Source organism: Cygnus atratus, chromosome 1 (genome assembly GCF_013377495.2).
Source record: "Cygnus atratus isolate AKBS03 ecotype Queensland, Australia chromosome 1, CAtr_DNAZoo_HiC_assembly, whole genome shotgun sequence".
Classification (NCBI taxonomy): domain Eukaryota; kingdom Metazoa; phylum Chordata; class Aves; order Anseriformes; family Anatidae; genus Cygnus; species Cygnus atratus.
Window position 1 is genome coordinate 50,368,954 of NC_066362.1, and position 19,345 is coordinate 50,388,298.

Consider the following 19,345-nt stretch of genomic DNA (forward strand, 5'->3'; position numbering starts at 1 on the left):
GCTTTCTATAGGGTTTAAGCAAGTAGATCTCGTTAGTTGGTGATACAACTATGATCAGTTATGTTTCACAAAATTTCAGTGGGGAAGAAATTCCAGAAAGATAGTATCCTGTTCTTTGAGTATTTTTATCTTTTTTTTTTCTGTGAAAAATAGTAATTTTCTCTTGCTCTTTATGAGCTACAAACAGGTACAATGAATATATAGTCTTATTGTTTAATAATAATTTACTTTTCTCTCTGTTTTCTGAAGACGTCAGGAGTAGGATCAGATGATCAATATCGAAGAGAACAAGAAGTTCTAAAGGAAAATTTAAGATTATCATCTGAAAATGTTGAGCTAAGATTCCAGCTAGAGCAGGCCAATAGAGATTTGCCAAGACTAAAGGTAACGTCTCTTTACCTTTTGTCCACTTTAACCTGAAACAGGTTAGGGGATCTCTTAAAAATAAACTGATTTTTTTTTTTTTGTACATACTATTAGTGTTTTTATTCAAGATGAGAAAGCTTGGTAGAAATGATGAAAAATGTCATTGCAATGTGAAATTCATTTATTTTTATTTTTTTCGAAGTAAACCAAGGGTAAGTTTGCTACTATTCATCTCAGTTTGAAATCTAAATATATAAGCTGCTTATTAATTTGTTTTTTGAGGACCAAGTGGGTGACTTAAAAGAAATGTGTGAACTTCTCAAAAAGGAGAAAGCAGATCTTGAACGAAAACTGGGCAATGTTAGAGGGGTAAGTATCGTAACAGCATTTTTCATCACTATTATATGAAACGAAAATATGAAAAATAGAAACATTTTATTAAAGCTAAATTACCTAGAATCATCTGAAAGAAAACAGGCATTGTTCTTACTTGTATTGTTAAAGTGTTAAAATAAATTAATGAAAATCAGTCAATAGGACTATTAGAGGGAACAGAGCTACAATATTTGAACTGTTGTGGCCTAGTTTTGTCATTTGCATTAAAGCTATCTTCAGAAATGTATTTGTACCAAAAATAGGAGTTTACAGCCCTGGTAATAAAAATTATATTCATGTATTTATGTAAATGTGTAATACAGCTTTATGATTTAAAAAGGTAGGAGTTTGATTTGATGCAGCTGTTAGAAAGTGTAAGTTATTGTTAGTGAAGTTGGTTCTTTTACTATACAAGATGACACTTCAAATTTACTCAGCTATTTTAATAGAGCAAATATTTCAAAAGTTAATGGAAAAATGATTCAGGTATGCTGAGTGTCTCTCCTGTCACTGACTTGTCAAAATATTTGTGTGGCCTGTGCTTCCTAAAGAAAGCAGACTTAAGGAAGAGTCTTTGTAGCTTTTGAGGTGTACAAGGAGAATGATTTCTGCTTCTGGGTACCTGGAAAAAACGATGTATTTCCCATTCTTTTTCTTGTACGTTGCAGGGACTGCTTGTGTATTTGGCTCTCTATTATGAAGTGGTAATTTTTGGATAAGGCAATCCAGTTTATAAAACTGCTTCATTCAAAGGTTCTGAGGAGGCAGCAAACTAAATCTTCCTTCCTTTCCAGACATAAACTGGTAGAGATTTTTATTTCTGCCATGTACCAGCAAAAACCTCCAAATTTCTTAAGTGCTTTTAGAGAAGCAAGAATAGGTAATTCTCACTTTCAAAACTCACTCACTATATAGGTTTATGCAGAGTTCCTAATACTAAATTCATCCCCGTTTTCTGCTATACTGTGGTTCTTACCTCTGTGGAAAGAAAAGGGGGTACTTCATGGCCCCAGAACTGGAAACAGCGGCATTGTTAAATCATTATTGCTGAGGAAGTCCATTGCCACAAAGAATGTAAGAAAATAAAAGCCTTTGAACACCCTTTAACAGTTTATCTACATTATAAATGAATGCAGTGGAAAAAGAAAAATAGAGAATTTTATTGTCATTATTAATTATTTTATTATTATTATTATTTATTTAATTGTGCTTTAAGCTGTAGTTCTGTCACTCTAATCCAGTAGAAATATGGTTGCTAAAAAAAGGGCCACCTTACTCTGTCAAGCTCCCATACAGTCATTATTTTTTCTTTATCCTTTAGACAGTGTTAGCATTCAAGCATGGTCAGTTGGATCAGGAAACTGCTCTACAAGAAAAACTTGAGTACTTTGATTTATTTTCATAATGTTTCACTTTATTTCATAAAATACAGCAAATTTTTAGACTTAACTGCAGCTTTTTTAGGTAACAGGAAATGAGGGAGCTGATATGTTTACCTTGGGGGTAAATATATCACTAGACTTTTCGGGGAACTAAGTATGCAAGAATCTTTATGATTCAAGACACAAACTGTGACAACTTTTCAACAAATAGAAAGCAGTGGAAAAACATGCTATAAAGTATGATTTGGAGCATCTCAGAATGTTAACTTGAAGTATTTACCTCACTATGTTTTTTCCCCTCTGCACAGGCTGGTAGAAGTGGAAAGACAGTCCCAGAACTGGAAAAAAACAATTGGTTTGATGAAAAAGGTTGTAGAGAGAGTCCAAAGGGAAAATGAAGATCTGAAAAAAGCTCCAGCTGTGGTTTCTAATGTGAAATTACTTGGTCTTGAACAGGAAAATGAGAAGTTAAAGGTACCGATTTATATTAAATAACTATATTTAGATAGCAGCTTATATACAAGTTAGTAGGAAACTTTTAACAGTAAGCCCATTGTTGACATTGATTAGTACAGAAGTGTTACCAAAATATTAAATATGAAACTTGTAGAACACAAAATCAAAACTTCATTTTAGAATAATAAACTAGATGATTTATGTAATGGTACTTTTTATGTTAAGAATATATTTAAACATTATGAAATATAGTGTGCTAGATAGCTGTAACTCTGATGTGGTTTAAAAATAGAAATTGGAAATTTTCTACTAAGTAATGTATATGTATTTTAATAAACTGTTTACTATTTAGTCTGAAATGGAAAAAATGAAACTTCATCGGGGGGGGCAGCTGAGTATGCATTATGAATCTAAAACCAAAGGAATGGAAAAAGTCATTACTGAAAATGAGAGGCTACGAAAAGAGCTGAAGAAGGTACGATCATTGTAATGTATCCCTTTATTTCCAGTAGTTACTGGATGTGTCTTACTTTTTAAAAAATGGTTGAAATGAAATAGATGCTTTTCGTAGTATTAGTATTGCCATGACCAAATTCTTAATTATATGTGGAGAGGAGACATTCAAGAAACAGGACAGGAGAGAACGTGGAAGTTTTAGTGCTGGTGATCTGAGATACCATGTATATAGGATACACCATCAGCACTTAATCTCTCTCACAATCTTTTTAGATAACCCAGTGCTTCATAGGAGGTTATCTATTTCATAAAACTTTGTTTTTATTGAACAATAGGAAGCTGACAGTGGAGAGAAGCTACGAATAGCAAAGAATAACTTGGAGATATTAAATGAGAAGTTAACCATACAGCTGGAGGAAGCCATTAAGAGGCTAAATTTGGCTGAGAACACAGGCCCTCAGCTCGATGAAGCTGACAGGAAAAGCTGGAAATCAGTTGTTGCAACAAGGTAGGAATGGCAAATGAAGTTCCTTTTCATTCCTCTTTAAGTATTAGCAAAAAAAATAAAGACCTTCATTTTCGTCATTTTTCTTTCCTCTTTTGAAGATACTTTTAATATAATTTTCTGGTTTTATACTAGTATGTACAATCAGTATATGGATCTCTGATATGAATCCAGCAGAGTTCTACCATCCTTAAGTACTGGCCTTCTTTCTTCAGATCAGCTGTAGACTCCTGGATAGTTTTGTGTTCCTTGCTACTCAAATGCACTGTCTTTGTGCTTTGTAGAGTAATGTCAGCATTTTTGCTGAATATAAAAAGCATGTATTTCAGTACGTTACCACAAAGACTGCAACCTGGGGAATGGAAAAAAAAAAAAAAAGAGGAGTCCCACAAACTGCATTTTCCAGCATGGCTGCATTTATTTATCTACATTTAACCGTGTAAACATGCAAAGGTTGTTAGGAAGCCACTGGGATTTCCATGCTCCTGGGGACCTGTGCTAATGATCTCTCTTATGTGTTCTGGAGGGCCTGAAAGCAAGTTGCAGTCAGCCAGGTGGTCCTGCTAATTGTAGTAGAAGGGAGAAAAATTCAGAGACTCGCATTGGATCATCTTTTACAGTATTTGTAAAAAGAATTGTGGGAATCGCCAACTCCTAGATTTGTAGTTAGAATTCAGACTTTGAAATCAGAATCAAAAGTCACTTTTGCTTTGATAATAATAGCAAATGTTTACAACTCTTTACCAGTCAGTTACCTGAAAGTTACCTATCAGTTGTTCTAAAATTCAGGTACCACTTGCATCACTGAGGGTAGAACACACTAAAGAAAATAGTTTTATGACACCAGTTTTTACATTGCAACTTAGGCACACTGTATTATTTTGTCAGTACTTCTGCACTTAGTTCAGATGCTTTTTCTATGACAACCTACTTTTAAAGGCCGGACATCTTAACTCGACAGCCTGAACTACTTTAATTGCATTTTTTTTATTTCATAGAAGCAAACTGTTCAGTACTGTTTTGTGGTTTGTTTACAGAAAGTGTGTTGGGGAACAGTCAGCCCAAAACCATTGCCAGTCCAAAAAGCATTACTGTTTACACCTGCTTTCAGAAATGAGCTACAGCCAAGGAGGCTAGTCAGGTCTCTCACTGGCATGTTTAACGATGAACACATTGATACAAAATATGAAGTTCGATATAATATACATTCACGTGAAAACAAAGAATGAAGGAGAATTTTATCCCTCCTTGAGGCAAGAGTTTTTAATTGGGTATCATCTCTTGTACTGTCATGTCTAAAAGGACAAGAAACTGAAACACTGCTTATGCTATTAAGAGAGATAAACACCCTCTATCCTGCATAGGAATGGAAGAGAGCAAGTTTTTGCAGAAAAATACTTCTATCCGGGGATGACCTCAGGGCAAAGTAAGCTCACATGTTACAAAACAGAAAGAAACTCGTCTGATTGCAGACCAGGTCAGATAGCTGTTGAGCCTCAGTCTCTCTGCTGCCATCCATGATTTTACCCGCTTAGTTTTGCACTGCCACAGAATCTGTTGGCAGAGTTTTGGTGCTTCTCTGAGATGTGGGCTGAGGTATTTCACTTCACTGAGACTTTAGAAAGCTGTTCCTTTTTTCCCCTTTCCTCCTAACTCCGCAGTGATGTAGAATGTCTTCATGCAAGGTCAGATGACAGCCATGTTACTGGGGAAAACTGGCTGCCAGCCACAGGAGGAAGAAAAGGATCATGCAGTAAAGATGGTAGGCCCTTAACAGCTTGCATTAGCATTATGTGAGAAACAATCTGCAGCCAATAACAGGCTCAGGCAAGGATCTCAATGAACTAACATTTTTATTCACAATTGCAAGGGCGGGCGTCCTGCAAGCAGGAGCGTGCAGCGGAAGTGTATCATAACCTTCTATGCCCTGTTACCCAATGCTTGATTTTTCCTCTTTGGCTCCGTACTACAAGTTCACAACCTGCTTGACGCTTGTTACTATACTATATGTTCATTTTTATTTGACCAAGTTTACCTTGTTAATTTCTCCTCTTCCTCCCCCTCCCTTTTTTTTTCTTGTGACTGGAGGACCCCATTTTTTGATTTTGCTGATTCTGCAACTGCTTGTTTTTCTTAGCCATCCTCCTTATTTTGGGACAGTGGTACCTTCCATTGTCCCCTTATCTGCTTAACATACCCCCCAGTGTTATGCCTGCGCAATCACTTTTGAATATGCAAGGTTAGTGGAATTTTCCACTGCAAAAACACAACTTTAATTCTTACAATTATCAACCCAATAGTTTGAATATAGTTTTTCTTTTAGTTCACCTCTTTGAAAAACATTTGTACCTCATTTTTTTTAGTTGATATAGGTAGGTGTGTGTGTATAGTGACTAATTAATTGTGCTTGACTATTTCAAGTGGTGTGAGTAAAAATTTTTATTTGCTTTAACATGGTTTGACATTAACATGATTTTAAAGTAAATGAGTAACATCAACCTAGAAAAGCTAACCTAGAGAATCTCACTGGTGCATTTCATCATGTAGTCCACCTCACACACATTTTCCAAAGCACGTACATGGTAATAAAAAGTCCTTGACAGGGCATCATCCAAAAGTTTCATCCAGGTGATCCTTGGGATTCTACTGTTTAGCAGATAGCAAGGTATTGGAGACTATCACTACCTGAAAAGCCACTTCAGAGGGGAAGCTGGATTAGGTAACCTCCAGAGGTGCTTACCAATTGACATTTCAGTGATTCTACAAAACCATTTTTGTAGCCTTGTATGTCTCAGAGAAAACTGAATCCTTCTCAGACTACAGTTACTCCAGGGCAAAACATCATTTACCGTAGAGCTTTTTTTCTGTTGGAGTCTTCATTTCCTGTATCTGTCTGAAACTTTTTCTCAGTACATTAATTTTCCATAAATTTTTAAATTATAATACTATAAAAGTATGACACTGAAGTGAGACGTGACCCATGCACACCACTGCATCAGCTGAGTGCAATAAAAGATATGCATGTTTTTAGTAGGAGGTAGGCTGGGATATATGTGCAGTACAATAGAAAGATTCCAGGCCCTTATTGGTAAAGAAACAAAGTAAGGTCAGCAACAGTGGAACATTTGGAAGGGCCTTTTTATTCAAAAATCACAGAAAAGCATTTCTTGTTATGCTTCATTCAGCTTGCTTATAAACAGGATCAGTAATTATTTTGAGGCCTCTGCTCCAAACATATTTTAGAATGCATTTTACGGCATTTCATCTGTGTGAGAATATTTTCATCTCTATTTCTGTAAATGCATTAGCTTTTGCTCTTATCTTTCTCTTAATATTATTATTATTTTTTACCAGGATGCATGAAACAAAGTTGAAGGAACTGGAAATGGATATTGCTAAAAAAAACCAAAGCATTACTAACCTTAAACAGCTGCTTCAGGAGGCAACGGAACGTGAACATAATGCTGATAAAAACTTAAAAGATCTGAAAGAACAAGTGAGTAAAATCTAGCCAGATGACTCTGAGAATAGATTAATATTAATTTCATTCTAATGTCTATATTGGCAGAGTATATTATTTATTCTCTAACCCACAAGGTTTGTTTTTTTTTTTCAGTCCGAATTGCCATAATTGTACATTTAGATACTTCAGGATTAATAAGGTTTTCTACATATTACCAGTATATATTCATGACTTGCACATACTGGGGAAATAATATTTCTCTGTAGTTTTATTTTAGTTGCATTGATCATTTGAAGCCTGTAAGTATAGACGGTTCATGTTGTCTTAAAATCATTCTAGCTTGGTCATCACATTGAATATGCCACAGGAACATTCCTCATTCTTCCAGGTCATTTTGGGGGGACTGAGTCCCTAAAAAGGATTTTCATATCTCTTTCCAACATGGCATCTTACACACAGTCCTTAGCAAATATATTTCGCATATGGAAGAATTCTTGAATTTTAAACTAAGGTATCTTTGAAAAGATATCTAAGATTTTGAACTTCAAGTATGCCAGAGATTTAGTCCTAGCACTATCCACCTAGATTAGCTTCTATCTTGCACTGGCCATTCTCAGAGTAAAGTATTGAATACAAGGGATTTTCAATATAAAAGTCATATATATTATCTAAGCAGTTGAACTTGTTCAATAAGCAGAACTTAGAATGGAGTTCTGTAAAACAATTATTTTGTAAAGCTTTGCTTGGTTTCACTTTTCAGTTTAAAGTCAGAATTATTAACATAAAGCATATAGCAACAGCAAAAAAAAAAAAAAAGACTAAATTATTTTATTATGTGGTATGACTCTCGGGCATCGCATTTCAAGGTTTGTTTTGTGTCTCAAATGTAGATGATGGCATGTGGTCAAGGTTAACTCCGTTTCAAAGAAATGGAGACTGACTGTCAAAGAATTTTAGGTACTAGAATAAAGTCTGTTGCTAACGGTAGCCTTATGGGAGTTCATAAATTGTCATTGTATTAAAAAACAAAAACAAAAAACAAACATACAGTTTCACATTTGAAAGATTTTAACTTTTTCCTCCTGCAACTTCTACTGAAAGGCACTTCCACAGGCTAACTCCCTCTCTGTTTAGAAACCTATTTCTAATTTATGACTGCAGGTCATTTCTAGTCAGCATCATATACATTTGCTTTTTAATTTAAAAATCACAGGCTTTTCATATCACACTTAAAAAGGAACTTAGACACTTAATACACTCCAATAAGCATGTTGGTAGTATTTCTATGCACCTTTATGTGTATCACTTTCGTAAGCATATCTATAAATTATCCTAATATCTCAATCCATGTGTCTAACTTTTTTTTTTTGTAAATCTGGCTTGTGAATACTACTTCTTTCTTTACCTTTCATGAAATATACAGCACTAACCTGTACTAGCTTTAAAAGTACTGTAAATAACTAGAAGGCTTTGCAGAAAATGGTAGTAGGTAAACACTTTTTTTTCCCCCTTTGTACTCAACTAGTACTAAGGGGAAAAAGTATTTATAATAGACATGTATATAATAATATGTTTATATAATAGACCATTGTTAAATTATATTTTATATAATAATCTATTTATAATATATATAAAATTCACTGTTAGTAGTATTTTCATTTATTTTATTAGGTTATGCCAAAGAGAAGTAATTCCATGATTCCCTGTGAACTGCAGTATCTGTGGATACTGTTTTCAATATTAAGACTTTTTTTTTTTTTTTACCTTGTCTTAAGGTTGAGCTTCTCAAACGCTTTTCTGAAGACGCAAGGACAGAACAAGGCCTCATCAGGGAGCTTCAGCTTTTAAGGTACTGTATTCCTCGGCCAATACACATGAAATAAGAATGATCAAGGAACAGACATTGCTATTTTTATTTATATTATTAGATATTCTGAAACATTATGATGATTTTTAAAAAATCTAAAATTATTTTATATTCCAGATCAACTAATAATCAATTAGAGAAAGAAAAAGCAGAACTAGCTCACCAGGTGGAAAACTATAAGCACCACATACATCCGTATACAAGTGAAGGTCCTGCAGCTGGTAATCTCTTTCAGTACCTATAATAAAGATCTTCATGTATTTTGGGCCTAAAACTATTTTTACTTAATGTGTGCAAGATGGTAATAAATCCACAGAATTATTTGGATTATATTAATGCTGAAGTACCATAAACTGGAGCAGATTAAGGTCTTTGATCTTTGAGTACTTACACAGCCTTTTTACAGGAAGTATTAGTAAAAATTTTCTACAATGAAAGATCCAGCCTAATAAGAGGCTGGAATCTTTGCAAGATTTCCCATCCCAAGAAAGTGGGTATTTCATGCTACCATTTATTTCATAAACTTCAGAAGACTGTTTCTAGGGTTTGTCATTCATTGAAACCTAGGGCTTCAAGCTGCCAGGGAAGTGTCTATTTCCAGATACCAGCTCTGTGAATGATTTAAGAGTTAGCAGGCCTCAGTCCCATAGAGAAAACAAAGGAGGCCATGCAGAGCACTACAGAGCAGTGCACTGCCGTAAGACTGGGGAAAAAAAAAAAAAAACACTCTTATAATCATGAATACAGTTTAAGATCCATAAACTACGTACTTTCCGAAACTCCTGCATTTAATTCAGATAAACTGTACATATTGTATTTCTCAGAAGTGTGCCACTAGACTGGCCATGGGAGTACAGCATTTAGTCACAAGAATTATATACTACCACCTAATTTGTGCAAGAACTAAAGAAAAGCCCACATGACTTGAAATTTTGGTGGTTGTTGATCACAGTTGCGTTTACACACTTCTACTGTTTCAACTTTCAAGAGAAGCAAACCTACTGTAACAAAATTGTTCATGTGATTGATTATCATTACCTTAAATTTCCTACCAAGTTGACATTTTTTGCAGGACCTAACGAAATTGTAGAGAAGGATAAAAAAGACAAGGGAATGACGGATGTAGCTGACCTCCAGGCACAGTTAAAAGCCTCAGAATTAGAAAAACAGCAATTAAAGGTGAGTTGCAAAGATTATCCTTGGCAAGAGCATCCTTTGCAAAATTATGGTTGGCTAGAAAGAGCTATTTGATATCCAAACTAACACTAAAACAACACCTCAATTTCTAAGCATTACATTTATAAAGCAGATTGTGTTGTTCATTAATTTGCTGTTTCTGGGTAGATTTTTGTGTCTCTGTAGTCAAGCAAGAACTCTGAAGAAAAAGGCAAAAAAGCTGTTGACATGTATTTCCTAAGTTCTGTATATTGATGGTACTCGTTTGTTCTTTTTAATAGGAAGAAACAAAAAAGCTGAGAAAAGAACTGGAAAACTTCAACCCTTCCTTTTTTGAAGAAATTGAGGATCTGAAATATAACTATAATGAAGAAGTAAAAAAAAATATTATTTTAGAAGAAAGATTAAAGCAGCTTTCTGAAGAGTTTGGTATTCAAGTGGATAGTCCAGCCAATGTTTCCATTGATTAGGCTAATGTTTAGTATCCTCAATATTGATATAGAAAACAAATTCTGGGGCAGTTACATAATACTGATTTGTCTATTTTCTTTCTGGAATGATACAAATTATTAAAGTTACAATGGCTTGGCATACCACAGCATGCAGAATTGGATTAGGCGGTGGATTGTGGCACACACCAGTCAAAATGAAAAACAGCTTTACCTCCCCCAGACACATAGCAATATTAATTCAGAACAGTAATTGGGGTTATATGTATTTTTCAGGAGAAGTCCAAGCTTTCAACTCCACTTAGAAGTTCAGAAAATCTGCATGCATACTGTGTATGCTGAATTCCAGATCAATAGTACTATATAATTTATTCTTGCTGTCTTGTGCTGTAATACGTCTTGACTATGGTTGTCTCTTATAATATCATTATTTACATTTACTGAAATTTTACAAAATTCAAGAATGAACAACTGAAAATAAACAGTATTCTTCTATATAAATAAATGTGCAGCTATGTGAAATTTTACATTTTATATACTTTATACAGATGCGTACTTTATAGTGCAAATAAACAAAGCCCACTCAAAACATCACGCATTCTCACTTTTATTTATGCCATCTTTTTTCAAATACTTAATATATCCTTGATAAATTTAGATGCAGTCTCAAAATGCCTATTACTAAACCAAGTCACATCTTTTTCTAGTTACTACGGATCTTTAAAATAGAATAAGTATAATTCCTATTACTTACTTTGATCTTTGTCCCAAATTATGAAACAACTTAATTAGGTTTTCAGGCACTAGCATAATGCTGAAGCTTATCAGTTAAATAATACAGTGAATGCCTTCCACAAGAAGAACTCGAACCTTTAAAAAATTATCACATTTCAGGCCTAATTCTAGTCCCACCAGAAATCTGTCTTGCGCTGGTAAGAAAAAACAATCTGAATTCTACATGTTACAGTAATTATATTTAGAAAAGGGCAGTCTATGGAACTTTTACAGTTGTTGGCATTCATTAACTAAACTACTCGGATCAGCCAGTGTTGGACAACACACTATTTGACCATAACAGTTCCAAGAATGGGTACACAAATTAAGGATTTTTTCAGAAGTGATTAAAAAGCATGCTGAAAGCTAGATCTCTGTTCTGAATGTCACATTTCCTATTACATACAATTAGTCATTTAGGAAGAACTTCAAACTGCAGAGTATTGTGCCCACTGCCTAATCAGCAAGATTCCTTTTTGTAAGGAGTTCTGTGATAGACAGAAACAAGAGGAATGCAGGACATACAGCAATTAACTTAGAATAAAAAAAAAAAACTTCAACCATCAAACTTGATATCTTTGAGTCTGTTGAATCTTTGACCATCTAGGTTTGAAAAATGGTGAAACAAACTCTTTGGTCCAAAGTCACAGTCATAATCATTTCTATTAAAAGAAACGACAACAGGCTGAGAATTCAGGTATGTCTCTGCAAGTGGCCAGCATAAACCAAGATGATGGCGATGGAGCTAAAATAAGAAAAAATAAATCCATTTAGAGATTTGGATATGGTAGCCCAGCGATGCCCATCTTGAAACAGAGAGGGAGGTCTTAATTCTAGGATTCCCTGCAGTAGATCTTTTCTTACAAACATTCATCAGTTACCTGTTATTTGAATAACACGACTAAGTAAATCACAAAAGGCAAACCAGCACCACAGCTTCAGAAATAAAAAATAACTTGCTAATTAAACAGAGAACACATTCTTATGAACAATCCTTGTTCTACATGACATTACACGAAATGAATTTTTAAAATAAACTTTAAAATACTGAGCGATTCCTATACAGATAGGAAAACCATTATTTTATGTTCTCAATTACTATTATCATAGCATAGGTAATGAAAAAGTTTAATAAGCTGTCATTTGTAGTGATTACTTGTTCAGTGGCTTGACTAATTCTACTGTAACCTAATTTGCTAGGAGAATGTTTACTATTAAAGAATTTGGAAAAGGCAAAGAGTGAACAGTAAATCACAATACCTCAGATAGTACAAATTATTACAGTGATTTCCACATGTCTATCGATATATTTACCTTGATTAAACACCCATCACGGCAGTGCCACACAATTCCTTCAACTTTACCCTCACTGCAGCCTTCAAACCAAGACAGTATGTCATTTTGATTCAAAGTAGGTGGATTCTTTATTTCAAATGCTCCATGTGGTACAAGAAGATGTACAGGTCGCTTTCTGCTTCCCAATCCTATGGTAAAAGGAACAAAAATCATCCTGCTAGTTATGTGTTTAAATTTAACCTTTTCCCCACTTTTGTTATTACAGCTATCTTAAAAGCACCCTATAAAGGCAGATTTCTGTTAGATACTACAAAAATGTCCTGCCTTTAGAAGACCAGTTAAATATATATAAGTATCAAATGTAGCCATCTCTTCCTCATGTAACATTTATATAAAATAAATCAACATGATATACAGGTTATACTATCTTCTGTTCAGTCCTCATGCTCACCTCCTCAGTAACCATAAAAATCACTGATGAAATTCTTCATGCTTTGAATCACAATCCATATCGCAAACAAGCATCTTTCTGAAAGTCTGGCCTATTTTCTTACACATGGGGATTGATACTTAGGCCAGGCTGTTAAAAAATGCACTGCCTCTTCACTGACTGAAGATTTATATTGAACAACTAAGAAAAGAGCTGTTAAAGGAACTGTAAAAAAAAAAAAAAAATCTAAATTCTAACAAAGCGCTTAGACTATGTACTACTATTTTTCCTATCCATCCTTACAAATTACTATAGCAACCAAGCTAAGAAATTAAGATGTACTTGTGCTCATACATAATTGTGTTTTTTGTTTACAGACTTTTAAGGGGAGAGGTCACAGCCAAAATTTAGCTGAAATTACACTTCTTTAAAGAGATACTCATAATATTTCATAATTTTAGAAGATTACAACTGGCTAATTATAGGCACTAAAAATTATGGTTGAATAGTGTTCTATTTTAATGGACTAAATAGTATCAAGAAAGCAAGTAAAAAAAGACAAGAAAAGGCACCATCAAACAATCTTAAAATATTTTGAAGACTAACATTTAAAACATTTTTTCCAATCAGAGTATTTATTCCTGAGAGGAAAAAAAAAAAAAAGTTACTCATTAATTGGTCTGGAAACTGCAATAAGCATTAGATAAAATCTACTTCTCAACTGCTGAGAAAGCAGAGTTCTTCAACAGAATAGCCATTTTTCCCTGTCAGGTGTCAGACACAGCTCAGCATCAATATAGCTGAAACCTCAATTTTAGGTTTGGTGTAAACGGTTTCCTCTACATAGGTATATGCAAAGCCAAGGTATACCCAGTTTTTGTTTTGTTTTAAATCACAGTTATCTTAATGCAGAAGCTTATTAATTCATGCTTCTTTACTTGAACAAAACTGCTGCTCTTTTTTGAAAGGCAATAGCAAAGCATTCTGATGTTAAATCCTGAAGAACATGAAGGCAGAAAGAGCTTCAATAGACAAGCAGACTCAGGACAACTCAGCTTTCTGAGCTGATTAGTTTTTGGTGCCAACCTGCGAGTGTTCATTGAGCTAGCCCTTTCTTTCCTTTCTAGAAGATCACAGAATCACAGAATGGGCGGGGTTGGAAGGGACCTCTGAAGATCGTCTAGTCTAAACCCCCTGCCAAGCAGGATCACCTAGAGCACATTGCACAGGATGTCATCCAGGCAGGTTTTGAAAATCTCCAGAGAAGGAGACTCCACAGCCTCTCTGGGTAGCCTGTTCCAGTGCTCCGTTGCCCTCACAGTAAAGAAGTGCCCCCTCATATTCAGATGGAATTTCCTGTGCTTCAGTTTGTGCACATTACCTCTTGTGCTGTCACTGGGCACAACTGAAAAGAGACTAGCTCCATCCTCTCGACACCCTCCCCTCAGGTATTTATACACACTGATGAGGTCTCCCCTCAGTCTTCCCTTTTCCAGGCTAAACAGGCCCAGTTCTTTCAGCCTGTCCTCGTACAGCAGGTGCTCCAGCCCTCTAATCATCTTCGTAGCCCTCCTCTGAACTCGCTCCAGTAGTTCTATGCCCCTCTTGTACTGGGGAGCCCAGAACTGGACACAATACTCCAGGTGTGGCCTCACCAGGGCTGAGTAGAGGGGGAGGATCACCTCCCTTGACCTGCTGGCAACACTCTTCTGAATGCAGCCCAGGATACTGTTGGCCTTCTTGGCCCCAAGGGCACATCGCTGGCTCATGGTCAGCCTGCTGTCCACCAGGACTCCCAGGTCCCTCTCCGCAGAGCTGCTCTCCAGCAGGTCAGCCCGCAGCCTGTACTGGGCTTGGGGTTATTCCTCCCTAGGTGCAGGACCCTGCACTTGCCATCGTTGAACTAAGATGTTACATTTCTAGTTTAGAACACATTTTATTATTATCATTACAGGAAAAAACATTTTACAAAGAAAATTACTATTTTCCACCTAAAATATCACTCAATAAAAAAGTATTTAAGAATTGAACATACAAACTTACCGTATGGATTTGCATTAATATTCGTCCCAATAAGCTCCAATGTTTGTTCTAGAAGTTCTGACAGTGGCACTGGACTGATTTCCAGAAGCCCAGGGTCAGCATGGTGTTTCAATACCAGTGCTATTTCAGCCTCATAATTTACAACAGATGAGTGCCAGCAATACTGCTTACTATTTTTCTCCACAGGCACCCAACCTATGAGAAAACACTGTGTTTTACCAAAGTATCTAAATTTATCAAATACATATTAGAACTGTAGATGCATTGAAAAAAAAAAAACACCTACCTTAGCTACAAACAGAATTACTAGAAAAGCTGTCACATCTCAAAGAAATGTCAGAGGAACACGAACTTGTCAATTTTGCTGTACAGAGCTTCAGCTGAAGACAAACTAATTATTTTCATTACATCAGAACAAAGCCTTTCTGGATAATGAATGAACAACATTCCAATTGTTTTCCAAATGTCAGCTACTATTTATAACTCTGGAACTAATTCTAATTCACATCAAAAATGATTTTTTCCCACATTTTGCCATATTTACCTGGCATATGTCCATTTTCATCAGGCAAAGGATTGCCATTAGAGAACTCTACTTCCTTTGCTGGAATCCAGGCATCAGGAACAGGCTTGAAATCTTCTTCAAAGTTCCAAATAAATTCTAGACATATAAATGTGGCATTTAGTTTTGCATAAACTGTTAGCCAATTCTACATTTTGATCTTCTATCAACGCAAGTATAAAACCTTGTTTTAAAGACAGTAGTCTGCATTACTTTGTACAAACACCAACACTTGTCATACTCATACAGTCTAGAGTTAGGAGGGTTTAAAGCCTTCAAGTAGTTTAAAATTTCAAACTAACTACAATTAAGAAATAGCTAATAACCAAGAAATAGCCAACATTATATTTAAACTAGAGCAAGAGAAATAAAGTTGAGTGACATGAAAAAAAAAAAAAAAGTAGGATCACTGACATTTCCTGTGTTAGACTAGAGGTGTTCTTCCAGTGGATAACTTACATTAACAAAGCAGGAAAAAATTGTCACTAACCTTTGCAATCTTCCAATGAATATAAGAATTGTTTAAACCTTTTTTCAGCTTGTTTGTTGGGTCTTCTGTCCAGCCTTGCCCATAGATATGGTCGCCCTAGAGATGCCGGAGGTATAAAACCAGCAGTTTACTTCAGTAACCATACCCCGCAGAGTACTAAAATCAACTGCATAAAAGGTAAAATATGAATTCTCACTTGTCACTACAGAAATTTCACATCCAAAAGAATATTTAAATTAATAAATTAACTATTGTATATAAATCTAAAAATCTACTTGTAGAACCTTGCCTAGTTTAATAGAAAGTTTTCTTACAATTTCAGGTAAAGGTAAGAATCCTAGTGATGCAATGAAGCACAATCTTCTCATTTCCCCCCAACCTCCATACTCCTTTTAATCCTTCTCAAGGAAATTAAACATCCTCTACATAAATTCTAGTGTGCAAGAAGATTTACTAATAAGAAGTTTTAAAATTGGAATAGTTCCTGGACTGGCACATTAACTTAAACTATACTTCATGTACATTGGAGAGTAAAATCTCTAACAACTTTATAGACATCTACCATATTTATTACTTTGTGGTCAAGTAAAACAAACTGCTAGTCAACATGAAAAATATACATATGGATCTTCCTTATTACCTTTATAAGTAGTTACATAACAGCAGGTTCCATCCACCTTTTCAGTAGGAATTGCATTGTATATATCTGCCTCTAACGCCTTTTCATTTAGAGTTTCAGTTGCCAAAACTTTAAATGGCTGAAAAGAAGACAGGTACTTTAAATTCTAATCACTGCTACGTTATGGCCTTGTTTTCATATGGATTCTTGCTTCACATGGCTGGGCTCAACAAATCCAGTATTATACATTTATTGCTGATTTCTAATACTATCAAAGTACACCAGTGTTTCTTCAAGACAAGTTTGGAGAATACCATAAGGCAAAAGAACAAAGGCAACCTATTTGCAGTCTCTGTCCCTCTTTTCCATTTTTGATTTAGAGACTGTTCTGCCTTCCACTTTAAATGGTGCATATAATTCAGATGGGTTTCAGTCCAACATTACAAAATTTTGAAATATACCTTCCTGTATTCCTATGGCAATAAAAGCTCATCATGACTACCTGGCCCTACCTTTTTGTTTGGAACTGAACAGCAATGGCACCATGATCAATACAACACAGAGACCACTGGAACGCAAGGTAGCAAAGCATTCTATTGTAAAATACTCAATGTAAGCGTTAACTAAACATTTTTGTCTCAAAAAGAATACAGAAATAAGTGATCCAGGGATCTGAAACAAATATCCAAGCACAACTAGTCCAAGTTTCCAAGGTTTTCCTTAGTAGAACTTCTGTAACGGTTTCTGTGAAAACATGTTAATGTTTATGTTTGGATTAAAATATCTTCCTGTATAACCATCCATCCCTCCTCGCTCCCTCGTCAGCTCTGAATTGTAAACTGGTCACCATCTCCTGCTATCAAAACACAAAGAAGTCCTTGACTTGAAAAACACAATACGTAGAATTCATAAAATGAGAAGCTCCTACATACTTCCTTTACATTGCATGACTTTATATAAGTATGTATTCAGTGATTGTATCTGTAACCATAACAAAGTATTTATGAAGACAACGTTTTTAGGATAGTGCGAAAATATCAGTTGGTTTTCCTATCACCACTGCTGCCTTTCTTTCCTAGTGGCCAAATCCCACGTAATATACTTGCCTGCACTTGGAACAAGAAAACAGAGCATACCAGTTCGAGATCTAATCCCATCTATTTTTTGTATATGCATGAACACCCATTTAGGGAAGGAGCCTGACATGACCACTATCAATACGGTACTTGTACTGACAGTTTAACAACAGCTATTGATGCACTGGCGTTATTTTATTTCTTCCACCCAAAAACCAACCATCACTAAGAGGATGTCATGCAGATGGATTCCTGTTCACCATGCAGTCAACAGGCAGCGGGAGGTGCTCTTACTAAAACTGGAAACCTAATGCTGGAGCTCTACAGGTGAAAGGCACCTATATCTGTCCACAGCTGCCTTTTACATCTCAGTGGAGACATTGGTCTCCATTGCTTTCACCGTGGTAAATAATACGCAACTTAAGAGCCTCATACACCTTCGATCACAGAAAACAGTGATAATAATGATTAAAAATGCGTGTTTTTCCCCAAGAGGCAGGGGCTGCAGGCCTGCTTGCGGCCTGCTTTACACACACCCGAGCGCTCCCGCTGGAGCGGCCTGGTTCCTTGCCATGTTGCCTACACTTGGAAAAAGCAGAGAGGGAGTCAGGGCAGACCCCGGACAGCCCCGTCAGGAGGAGCGGAGCTGAGGGGCCCCCATGCGGGCCGGGCAACCCTCGGGGCGGTCCCGCAGGGCGAGAGGCCTCCTGCCAGCTGGGCCGGGTGGCTCCCCCTCGGTGTGCTGGTGCTGCTGCGCGCCCCCCCGCGCCGCCCCGGGCACCTGCCGCTGCCGCTTGGCCGAGGGCTCCTCCTTCACCTCGGTGACGAACAGGCACGGCACCTTGCGCTGCACCGCGCCCCGCCGCCGCATCGCCCCGCCGCGCCGACGGCCACTGCCAGACCGATCGGCGGCCGCGAACTGCGCCCGCGCAGCCCTCCCGCTCCCTCCCTCCCTCCCTCCGCGCGCTGCACCACGGGAAATGTAGTCCGGGGTGCCGTCGCCTCTCCCCGTCAGTTGTGGGGTGCGCTGAGGCGGGGTCCGGTCGGGCGCTCGCGCTGCGGCGGCAGTTGGTGGAGCTACTGCTGCCGCCCGGCCCGGCGCCGGGGGGTGGCTGCGGACACTTCCTGCCTGCCCTCACCGCCCCCGGAGGGTTTTTTTTGTTGCTGTTGTTTTGGTTTTTCTCCCGAAAGAACACCAAATTGCATGTAGTTCTGGTGTTGCTAGTGCTCTTGCTTAAATTCCATCTTATATCTACCTCGTTTTTCTTCAACTTTGTATCCTTCCTGCTCTGTAAGCTTTGGCATTGTTCGCCTTTGAGGTTGACTTCCTTTTCCTTTCTGCTCTTCCTTTTATGTTTTACTTCTAAAGTGCCACCTTTTGATCTAGCAGTGCTCTACAGTGTTCATCTTGAAATCAGAGATGCCACTCAGTGTTGTAAGTTTGATCCCATGTAGTCGGAATAAATGTATCCCTTACCATTTTCCAGGATTAAAACTTTATTTTCATCGCTAAATGTGTTACTATTATTTTTTCAGAGGCAGCCCAGGACCTGAACAGGA

General features: G+C 36.8%; 2 protein-coding genes across 3 annotated transcripts in view; one reads left to right on the top strand and one right to left on the bottom strand.

The window, feature by feature from the left end:
- Nucleotides 1-10,936, top strand: part of CEP290 (centrosomal protein 290) — a 56,808-nt gene extending 45,872 nt beyond the window's left edge. Inside the window, 11 exon segments of the mRNA XM_050708296.1 lie at nt 250-384; nt 649-735; nt 2,432-2,467; nt 2,469-2,597; nt 2,932-3,054; nt 3,371-3,543; nt 6,895-7,036; nt 8,779-8,852; nt 8,988-9,091; nt 9,943-10,049; nt 10,328-10,936. Of these exon segments, the coding sequence (XP_050564253.1) occupies nt 250-384; nt 649-735; nt 2,432-2,467; nt 2,469-2,597; nt 2,932-3,054; nt 3,371-3,543; nt 6,895-7,036; nt 8,779-8,852; nt 8,988-9,091; nt 9,943-10,049; nt 10,328-10,516 (1,299 nt within the window). The 3' untranslated portion in view covers nt 10,517-10,936.
- A 150-nt stretch (nt 10,937-11,086) lies between these two features.
- On the bottom strand, nt 11,087-18,734 carry C1H12orf29 (chromosome 1 C12orf29 homolog). Of its 2 annotated transcripts, none has more exons than XM_035551835.2 (7): nt 18,567-18,734; nt 16,731-16,848; nt 16,091-16,186; nt 15,583-15,699; nt 15,039-15,233; nt 12,584-12,753; nt 11,087-12,014 (listed from the first exon to the last, which is right to left on the bottom strand). In XM_035551835.2, the coding sequence occupies exons 1-7, from the start codon at nt 18,654-18,656 to the stop codon at nt 11,826-11,828; spliced, it is 975 nt and encodes a 324-aa protein (XP_035407728.1). In that variant the 5' UTR covers nt 18,657-18,734; the 3' UTR covers nt 11,087-11,825. The 2 variants fall into 2 exon arrangements, with proteins under 2 accessions (XP_035407728.1, XP_035407729.1); XM_035551836.1 differs by having other exon boundaries at nt 18,603-18,701.
- Nucleotides 18,735-19,345: the final 611 nt, after the last annotated feature.